The sequence below is a fragment of the Agelaius tricolor genome, unplaced genomic scaffold (assembly GCF_023055355.1).
Source record: "Agelaius tricolor isolate 1412-34295 unplaced genomic scaffold, bAgeTri1.0.p SCAF_9, whole genome shotgun sequence".
Classification (NCBI taxonomy): domain Eukaryota; kingdom Metazoa; phylum Chordata; class Aves; order Passeriformes; family Icteridae; genus Agelaius; species Agelaius tricolor.
Window position 1 is genome coordinate 28571109 of NW_027269269.1, and position 10937 is coordinate 28582045.

Consider the following 10937-nt stretch of genomic DNA (forward strand, 5'->3'; position numbering starts at 1 on the left):
CGTGACATCTTCCTTGCATGTACAGTGCTCTCACCACTGTACATGGACCAGAGCTGCTGAGCTGCTTCTAGGATTCCCCTTTTAAGGTTGTTTTGCCCAGTTCCAAAAAAAGCACAGTCTCTCACTTTTGGGATACCTGTCTCCCCCAGATTCACCCCCTGGGGCTGAGGGGTCTCGAGAACAGAGATCTTCTTCTTCACTGAAGATCGAGGGCCCTACCACACTCCTCACCCGTCGTCTCTGTTCACGCCACTCCTTCACATAACATCACTGCACTCTCTTGGCTCCAAGCCATTGCCTCCCCCTAAATGCAGTCTCTGTGTAAAATGGTTCTGTCCATGGCTATACAAGAAAAGCCCAGCCAAAGGCCACTCCATCACCTCCTCTCACCTAGGATTCTTCTCAACTCTTCTGACATCTTTCACTTGCACAGATTTTCATCACACTTGCCCATTTCCTCCTATTTCATCTCTATCTCTCTTCTCATTCAGATCCAGGAGGATCAGTATTTGTAAGGTTTCCATCATTCAATAAAAGGGTTAAAAATCTCGGGGTCTGTCTGCCCAGAACTCCCATGATTCCCCGGCCGAGCATGGGCACGTTCTTGCCGACCTCCCTTCTCCTTCTCGGCAATGCTGCCAGTACATGATATCAGATTTCAAGGTGGCACAAGAACAGGCACAGGTGCTCGCTCTCTCTCTCCTCTCTCTCTCCCTCTCTCTGTGTCTCGGGGGAAGGGGGGGGGGGGGGGGGGGGGGGGGGCGGTACTGCCAGATGCCTCTCAGTGCTCCTCCACCCCTCCATCCTGCAGTAGGTCTTTCACCTCCCTTCTCTGTCCAAGGCTCTGGCCTACCTCACCCAGCCGCATGGCCTCCCCCACCCAGCCCACAGCCGGGCAGGGGAGCTCTGACCTCTTTCATGGACCGGAACCAAGAGAGAGTTTTCCTGGGAGTTGTCAGCTTTTAACTCCCTGTGTTCTCATACGCATATCCATGTCCTCAGTGGCCACACCAGGCGCCAATATTCAAATTTCAGCACTGATTGGTTTGACCACAAACTCCCAAAACACTCACTTCCTCTTCAAATCAGGACAATGAGAAATGCTGAAGGTCTCAGTTTAGTTGCAAAGGTCGCTGATTCACAGATTGCAAAATTGTGAAGTCTAGTAACAGTAGGAAAAGTGTGCTGTTGCTGTGCGTGTAAATGTCATGTCAGCTGCTGTTGGGATAAAAAGCATGAGCATAAGAAAAGATATCTGCATGGATAGAAAAAAAACAAAGAAGACATTTGTTGTGATTTCTGCACTAAGAAACAAGAAGAAGTATGAAGTGCAAATTTCAGCTCAGACAGTATCATCCTTGGGCCAGTTCTCTTCAACATCTTTTGAACAACCTGGACATGGGACTTGAAGGAATATTAAGCAAGTTTGCCAAAGACACTAAATTGGGAGGAGCTGTGAACTAACTCCCTTGAGGGCAGAGAGACCCTGCAGAGAGATCTTGACAAAAAAGAGAGATGGGCAATTATCACCAGCCAGGACTCCATGCACAAATCACAAAAGAGGTGGGGCTGCTGGGCAAGGCATCTCAAGCTGTTGTATTTTCCAGCATCAGTCTCATTATATGGTCATTACAATGAGAAGATGCCAGCAGCTCACATCCCCGGCAGCAGACAAAGAACTTAGTGTTACAACTTACTTTAAAAGTTTTTTGCCCAATCACACAAAGCAAAAGCATATTGACAGAACTTCTATCCAATCACTATAAGTACACGTACCTTTGGTTAAAACTGTGCTTGCTTCTTTCGAATAAAAGACTTACTTGTAAGCCTTAAGATACAATGCACAGAGCTCCATTATTAAGCTTAGAACTTCCTAACATCTGGCTAGATATACTTTGCTGTAGCTTAGGGAGTTATTCTAGACAAGTGTTAATACACAGACCATTGTTCTATTTGTCCTTACTTTTCTACTTCTTATATAATTTTTCTGCTGACAAACGTTATGACTACTGCTTAGCTCCAATCACAGTTATGCTGTCTCTGAGGCCTGCCTTTTGCAGCTTTCCTAAAATCCTCTGCTTTTAAAGATTCCCACAGGCAATCACCAACCAGATGGAGTTGAACAAGGGCACGTGCTGGATTCAGCACCTGGGACAGGGCAATCCGGGTGTGTGTATAGACTGGGGAGCAAGAGGCTAGAGAGAAGCACTGCAGAAAGGGACACAAGCTCCTGGCCAATGGCAAGCTGAATGTGCATCAGCAGTACTCTGGCAGCCAGGAGGGCCAAGCCTGTCCTGGGGTGCATCAGGCACAGCATCACCAGCTGGATAAGGGAGGGGATTGTCTTGCTCTGCTCTGCTCTGCTCTGCTCTGCTCTGCTCTGCTCTGCTCTGCTCTGGGGTGGCCTCACCTTGAGTGCTTGGGGGCAGTTTTGGGTGCCACAATGAAAAAAGACATGAAGGTATTAGAAAGTTCTAAAATGAGGTCCACAAGGACAGGACTCGAGGAAATGGCATGCAGCTGAGTCAGGGGAGGTTTAGGTCAGGTATCAGGAAAATGTTTTTTAACCCGAGGATGGCTGGGCATTGGAAGAGTCTCTCCAGGGAGTGGTCACAGCATCACACCTGTCTGAGTTCAAGAGGCTTTTGGACATTGATCTCAGGCACAATGTGTGATTCTCGAGGATGGTCCCATGCAAGGCCAGGAGTTGGACTTGATGATCCTGATGGGCCCCTTCCAATTCAACTGATTCTACAACTCTATGGTTCTGTCCTGGCCACTCAAGGTATATTGCTTGCTCTCACCAGATTTTGATCTGCTCTTGTTGGTCAGAATTTGTCACTACTGGCTAATGATATTTATCACAAAAGACAAAGAACCTTTTCTGAATTTTCTCAAGAAATTGGAACATGTACCCTACAATCCTAAAAAAGTCTTTTCCTTGAAACAACACTGTCTTATGCCTAGTATTCTTTCCAGATCTTAAGGAGAAAGAAGGCAAAATGAGGGGACCTATTACAATGAAGCATTGTAAATTTTCCAATTCTTTAGCAGTATATTTATACTTCCACTATTCTTTTCTATAAAACAATGGTTTTGTATAGCATGTAATTTTCTAGCAAGATATATTTTTGCAACTGAGCCCATCAGGCTCTGTGAAAACATATTGTCAAAAGCACAAAACATATGAATAGGCAGTGACAAGTGAGGGGGAAAAAAGAGTATGAGAAGCAGCTCCCTGATATTAAAGTGAGACAAGAAGGAGGAGGAGGTGCTCCAGTTGACAGAGCAGAGAATCCCCCACAGTCCCTGGAGGACATCATAGTGAGGCAGGTTGTCTCCCAGCAGTCCCTGGAGAACCATGGAGGAACATATACCTACACTACAGCCTGTGGAGGGCTCCATGCCACAGCAGGTGAATGTGTCTTGAAGGAAGCTGCAGCTTGTGGAGGGAGGGCCAGAAAGCCATCCTTGACCTTTTCTTTAGTGGAAGAGTATGTGCAAATGTCAAACAGCTGTTAACTCTAATCTATTCTCTTTCCAGTTCTTCACATAGATAAGTAAAAAGACAATATAAGAATTAGAAGCCTACATCTTTGGCTTGAGGCTCCCATTCTCTCTGCCACTCCCTTAAAATTTAGTTTGATACGAAATAAAATTCAAGATCAAGTTCTTAAGGCTTGATGTTCGGGCATTTCAGAAAATAGGGAGTTCAAATAACTCTTGTCACTGTCATTTTTTTAAATAAAATTTAAAAAGTTAAATTACTGTTTTCTAAGGACTTAGAGAAATCAATTGGTAGAGGTGGTGAGACTGAAGAGTATAATTAACCTGAAAAGAGAATATCATTTAGCTACCTCAGTAGTGTACAAGTAACCCAACCGGTTCAGAAAAGATTCCTTGGAGACAAGTGGAAAGAACCTGTTTATTTAACAGGCAAAACACCACCCAGCACAGAAAATGAACAATACCAGATGACACCACTCCTTCACTGCTCTGAAAAAGATGACAAATTCAGAAAGTCTCTCTTGGGGGTGGTCACTCTGTTATCAGTCCCTCCGGTGTGGGGGTAGCTGCTGCAGGCCACAAGGTGCAAACTCTCAGTGTTTCCCAGGTCCCAGTCCGGAGCAAGTTTGAGTAGGTCCAAAAAAGGGAAAGGAAAAACAGTCCAGGAAAAAATTTGGACTGCTTAGCTAAACTAACTAATGAGCAGAAGCAGAAAGCAAGAGCAAATCAGGGGCAAAGCAGAAGCAAGAGCAAGAGCAAATCAAAAAGCAAAAGCAGCACTATGTACTGCCCTGTCTCTGTGTCCCGCTAGCCATGGGGGAGCATCTGATAAGAAACCAAAACAAAACTTTCACTCTTCAGAGCCAGTCTGGAAGGCACAGAACATAATATCCAGCATAAACAGAACAACAAATGGGGATACAGGCATCATAATGTCACCCTAGGACAGTATAGTACATTCATATTTAAGTAGCTCTATCTGTTTTATAGTTATGACTTAAGTTTGAAATTTTATTTGAAAATAAATATTTGTGATTCAGATAATTTACAATTCTGAAGCATTTCAGTTGTTGACAGCTTTTGCTGTCTCCTGAAGGCAGTAAAATTGTCTTTGATCAATACTGAAACAAACTAGATGGAGAAAATAGTTTTCCTCATTCTTTTCTGTCTATTTTAACAGGCAGAACAGCAAAACCACTGCTATGAGTCTGAGTTGCCCTACCACTCATGGATGCCAAACTTGTAGTGCTAGTATTTTATTTGCACACATTTCTGATGCCAGTTGTTAACTGTTTTGCAGAAAGATCTGTCAACTATTTTCACAGGAGGACACTCCTGAATTGCTTCACTTGTCTCTGAACCAGAGAACTGAGCTGACACTCCATTTCTGAGATCCTGCTGTGCTAGCCCCCAAATCCATTTCATTAAAATGGATTACTTTAAACCAAAGCACTTCATTACTTCATGATGTAATCTCTTGTTATTAATGTTCAGGGGATTGTTTTAGAATGATAAGAACATATTCCAGAAGCAGGTAGAACATCTGTCTTAAGTAGTATCCATCACTTGGCTTTGGTTCATGGATCATAACATCTGCAAGGGATGTCATTTACAATCAATATATGGGCAGGGGTAATAGGCCACAGGTTTAGGAATCTTTCTCAAATTAATTTTGCTTTAAAATTTAGCTCTTATCATTTCAACTGTGTCTTTATTAAAACAATCAACTATGTATTACCTGTCCCACAATGAACAACACTCAACAGTGGCTGAGCATCCCACAACAATTCCAAGAAAAAGAATGATCTGAGCCCCCAGTGTAGCACAGGGAGTCTGTCATCAAGCCAGAGACCTTCAGACATCTTCTCAGCCTGGAGAAGAGCAGACTCTGGGCAAATGTTAGAGCAGCTCTCCAGTATCTGAAGGCAGCCTACCAGAAGGAGGCAGATGAGCGACACAAGGGCACGTAGTGATAGGAAAAGTGTTGATGGCTTTAAAACCTGAAGGGCATATGTTTCCTTTGGATGTTGGGAAGAAATTCCTTGCCAGGAGGGTTGTGAGACACTGGAACATGTTGTGGGTGACCCATTCCTGGAAGTGTTCAAGGCCAGGTCTTTGAGCTTAATGCGGTCTAATGGAAGGTGTCCCTGCCAATGACATGGGGAGTGAATTTAGGTGAACATTTAGGTCCTTTCCAACCCAAACTATTCTATTATTCTATGATAATATTCATACTGTGCAGTAGCAGTAAGCTGTTTAAGATAGAAATAACAGATTATTGATTCTGAGAAATTGCCATCCAATAAGTTTAACTGTTTTGGTTTCACATATATGCTCAATTTAGCATTACTATATCTAGTAACAGTCCTGGCACTTAAATATTGTACACAAAAATGTTTTATAATTTTTAAGATTTCTGACATTTGGGAATTTCTTTTCTTTCTTTCTTTCTTTCTTTCTTTCTTTCTTTCTTTCTTTCTTTCTTTCTTTCTTTCTTTCTTTCTTTCTTTCTTCTTCCTCTCTTCCTCTCTCCCTCCTTCCTTCTGCCACTTCCGCCACTTCTACCACTTCTGCCACTTCCGCCACTTCTGCCACTTCCCTCCCTCCTTCCTTCCTTCCTGCCTTCCTTCCTGCCTTCTGCCACTTCCACCACTTCCGCCACTTCCTTCTGCCACTTCCTTCCTTCTGCCACTTCCTTCTCTCAACTTGGATGTTAATTTGCAAACTGTGAAGTAGTTACAGTAAATGACTCTTCCCTAAATATTATTTTGAAGCTTAGAAATGGATAAATAATAAAATTGTGTGGAGACAGAGCATTTAAAAGTGATTTTAAAGTAAAAATTAAAGTTAGATATTGAAAATTCAAAAATGCAAAATTTAAATGATGGAATGGATGGTTTTAAGGGATTTGCTTTGTATTTCTGTGATACAAATTATGATCTCCATTTTTACACCTTCTAAAAATACATATTGAAAGTTACTACTTTGGATAACAAAAATATTTCCAAAACAAGGAAATTGATTTATGAAGATTAATTATCATATTGTAAATATTCATCATCCAGTACAAAGGATTACCCTTACACAGTAAGCTTTATGGAGATTTCTAGTCTCAAACAAACAGAGAAGATTTTTATCAACTGACTAGAAAAATCTTTAAAAGCAAATTAACCTTTGAAAAAAAGATCAATAACGATCAGGAAATTATATGTATCCACAATTACTATACGTTGGTTACTTAATATTGGCTCTGTTTTCTGGGTGAGTACACCTTCCATTCACACACACAGATACACTTCTTCCCCCTGAACAGTTGTGTGCTATTGGGAGTCAAAGAAGGGACTGTCTTTTTTCTGTTCACTAGGTTTTGATTCTCAAAGTCAAGGGGTATTCTTCCTGTATCCATTACCTGGATTTATTACCTAGAAGGTAATAAAGTTAATTAAATATTTGGTAAAAACTGTCCTAACTACATCTTCATGTGAACCATTTAGTCTAACTTAGGTTGCTTACGTACAATTATTTTTTTAAGTATTATGGCAACTAAAGAATAATTACATTGATGACTGATCATATTTTGCAGGAAGACATCCATGGCATGTTTAGTACACACTTACGGTGTGCATTTTTTATGTTATCAAAGTTCTTATCAAGCCTTCTGGATTAGTACTTGCAAGTTTCTAAAATGTAGGAACCATAGTATCATTCCAAGGAATGTGTTACGAAAAAATAAGTTGAGCCTATACGGTGCCCTGTCCATAATTTCTTGTGGAAGGGGCTAACAGCAGGCCTGTTAGCTAAAGGAGCGAGAAGAAGCTGAGAAGTAAGAAGAAGCTGATAAGGAGCTCTCTCCAAGGCTGTAACCAAGGAGACAGAGAAGAAAGATAAAAGAACTTTGCAGCTGGACGAAGCATTTTTAGAAAGTTAGTTGAAGTCACTATAACTTCTCACCAATAGTATTATGTTGACTTATTGTGGCCAATAGAAGAAGCATAAAAATTGGAAAGTGTATAAAAGTCAGCCATGTTCAATAATAAAGTGTTGCCAACTGAGACTGCTTGTGGTCTCTGCTTTATGTCGTGACCGCCTTGACAGCGACAATTTCTAGCTTGCAAAATAAGAAAATAGCCTTTCTTATAGAGATGCAAATACAGCATATGCAACATCTATGCAAAGCATGCACTATAAATTCAGGTAGAAATTGCAAGTTATTAAAAAGCTGATAACTGAAGAGAACAGAGCAAAGGCTGGGCTGCTGCACATCACTACAATTTTTTGTCCTCATCTGGCAGAAATTTATTGAGCTGGAAGCTCATTTGAACCTTAATGTAAGTAGTGACTAAGAGCACATGTATTTAAATTGACTTCTCCAGATCTTTCTATTCCTTCTATTTTCTTTTAGAATATGGAGAACTTATGCTACAGACTGCAGAGGCACTAGGTAGTGGCTAAAGGAACTTGCCTATCAATTGTTTAAAGGTAAGTGGTTTTCCCACTATCCTTCTTCTTTTCTTCTTTGGAAAATCTAAAACGTTTTCATCAGAAGTAGTAAAGTCGTCTGTCACAATACATTCTATGAATGACGTAGAATAACTATTGTTCTCCATAATGTCTTTATTTTACCCTTTTAAAACTTGACTTTTAGTGGGAAAATTTGGTTATTTAATCTTGGGTATTTAGACTCAGTGAAAATCCACTTTTCAAAAGGAAATTGTTAGGAATTGATTGTGAGGATTGCTTCTTCAGCAATATCTTTTGAAAGTTATTGCCAAAACATACCAGAGAAATTTGGTACGTAGGAAAAGTATATTAAACAAATTAAACCAATTAAAAGAAACTGACCTGACTTGTACAATCATGTACAGACACAGCTATATATGTCCATCAATAAATAGGAGTATTTTATTCCTGTAACCAAAATGTCTTGCACAATTTAAGTTGCTTAAAACCATAATTACAAGTAATATTTTCAACTATAAGACATAGAACAAAGCGCAGCTACTTACTTAGAACAGAAAATCATATTAGAAACAATATTCAGGCCAAAAAAGTTTCAGAAGCAATATGGTTTCAAGGTAGACTTGGATACTTTCCACTCCTTAAACTGCCAAGAGCTGCCTTTACATTGTGGAAGAGAAGTGAAAAAGTGGCAACTCTTTTATTATAAGATCTTTTATTATAACTCTTATTATTATATTATATAAGAATAAACTCTTTCATTTGTTAGTTTCTTGGTGAGTTTGAGCTTTTAGGTTTTGTTTTTTGGGGTTTGTGGTTTTCAGTTTTTTTCCTTATTTTTATATTGTTTCTAACACAAGATATATTTATTACTCCTAATGTTCTTTAACCCTATCTGGAGATATTTAGGTTCTGATTTGGCTAGTACATCAAAATTGCAACAGTTTTTATAGAAGTTAATGCCTAGAATGCAACATGAAACAACTCTTCAGATGTAACCAACTAATTGTACACTTTTTTCCCCTAGATACTTGAGACTAACAATTTACAGCAGAATTCTTTACATTGCTTTGTGAATGTGGCAAATTTTTTTCTTAATATTTTGACTTTTCTGAAGAATACTGGAAACCAAAATCTGTAACAACCGGTATCAGCATATTATAAATTAATTCACCAGGAAAAAGAGCTGGATGGGAGAGAAGGATATGCTTTGTTTTTTTCAAGTCTAGATTCTAACTGCCCTTCAAGCAAGATGGCAGAAATATACATATCAGCAAGTTGCTCTTAAAAGTCTGATGAGAAGCTCTGTTTGATAAATTATGAGTGTGTTCTGGGATTCTGGAAATAATATAAAATTGTCTTTGGTCAATGGTGGGAAAAACAGTGGAGAGGTATAATGGGAATACTCTTTTCTTTAGTGGGTTTGTCTTCAAATAAAAGACACTGTAAATGCTTTATAATATTAAATGACAGAGCAGCCAGTTGAACCATTTCTGGAAATTTTTCCCAGTGTTCCAAAAAAAAGCTTATGCAAATTTTAGAAAAAATATTGATCCAAAAAGTATTAAATTATAGATTGTAAAGGCAATTTAAAATCCAACAATTGCTGATGGGAAGCTAATAGGTGGCTAAACATGTATTCACAGGGTACATGTCTCTAAAGAAATACTCTAACTAAAAGCCATGAATTCCTTCTATCATAATTTTAGTCTCTTTCATCTTTTAAATGTGAATGAAAAACATCATTAAGCACTCCATATGTATGTCTCAGATTCATCTTACATATAAAGCAAATACTTTTTCACTGGTTTGCTTGAAGTTCTGCTGACTGCATTGTGCATTTATTTGCATGCTTTTTTTGCTTCTTTCTGCTGTCAATACTGAGCAATACATGCCATCTACAAAGAGTATGATTTCTTTCACCTAAGCAAATGGATTTAATCTTAAGGATCCCTTTTGATTAAATTGACAGAAAAGGAATTGATTGATTGCACCTAACACTGAGTCTTTTGGTAAAGGTCACCTTGAGAAAACTTTTTTCTGCTAGGATTCAACTCAAGGATTGGAAGAATCGAGAAGACTGCTAGGCACTGGAGCATGGAGAGATCTTCAGCCTCTGTGGATATATACCACAGAATAAAATTATCAACTCTCTAGATTTTATTGACTGTACTGAACACAATTCTGACTAGAATCTCTTTCACACATAGATACTCCTTTTCAAGACACATGGTAAGATGAATTTCAACTCCTGTTCTGTGCAGGTATTTGTATTTCTATCGACTATTTAGGATACCTAGATGAATTTCAGATGTCTAAAGTTATGTGAAACAAAGCCAACCCTCAAGGCCTAGAAACCTCTCCCTATAAGCTGCAAAACACACAATGCTGCAGTTCAGTAAAATTTGCCAAAGCAATGACTAGAGCATTAACTCTGTGCAAAATACCAGCAAAGAGATTGTTTTCAAGATATTCACAAGATATATATGTGATATATGTGTCTTCTTTACTAGGAAGATTTGAAAACACATCTTTTAACTCTTCAGTGAATAAAACCCCCAAAATATATTTGGTTTTTGAATTTAGTGCTCTTCTTCTCACAATTATTTAACTTCGCATGCCTTAATTAAAAAGCATCCAATTCAGAGAAAGATTGGTAAACCCAGATAGGAAGGAAAATTAGAAATTGGTAACTCAGAGTGTGAGTAGGAAGACAGGGAACCATTCAAAAGAGTAAGGAAACTAAACAGAAGCAGTGACAATGAGAGACATCCAGCAAGTTTCCTGACAGGATTATGTGTTATTTAATCAGTGACAAAATTAGAGGAACCTGCACATTTGATGTCTCACCACGGGAGCATACTAGCCATTGTGCATGTGCATAATTGCCAAAGTAACATGACAAAGAGAAGGAAATATAGAGAATAATAGAACTGAGTAAGAAGACTTTTTCAATCATTGAAACTGAGGTG

General features: G+C 39.2%; 1 protein-coding gene across 3 annotated transcripts in view; it reads left to right on the forward strand.

Moving 5' to 3' along the window:
- Window positions 1-10531, forward strand: part of DCBLD2 (discoidin, CUB and LCCL domain containing 2) — a 428333-nt gene extending 417802 nt beyond the window's left edge. The window contains exons 15-16 of one of the 3 annotated variants that reach the window (XM_071433403.1): window positions 7910-7986; window positions 8993-10531. In XM_071433403.1, coding sequence (XP_071289504.1) covers window positions 7910-7959 — 50 coding nt within the window. In that variant the 3' untranslated portion in view covers window positions 7960-7986; window positions 8993-10531. Of the gene's footprint in view, window positions 1-7909; window positions 7987-8992 lie in introns of those variants that run through there. The other 2 variants (XM_071433404.1, XR_011680148.1) reach the window with 2 other exon arrangements.
- The last annotated feature ends 406 nt before the right edge of the window (window positions 10532-10937 follow it).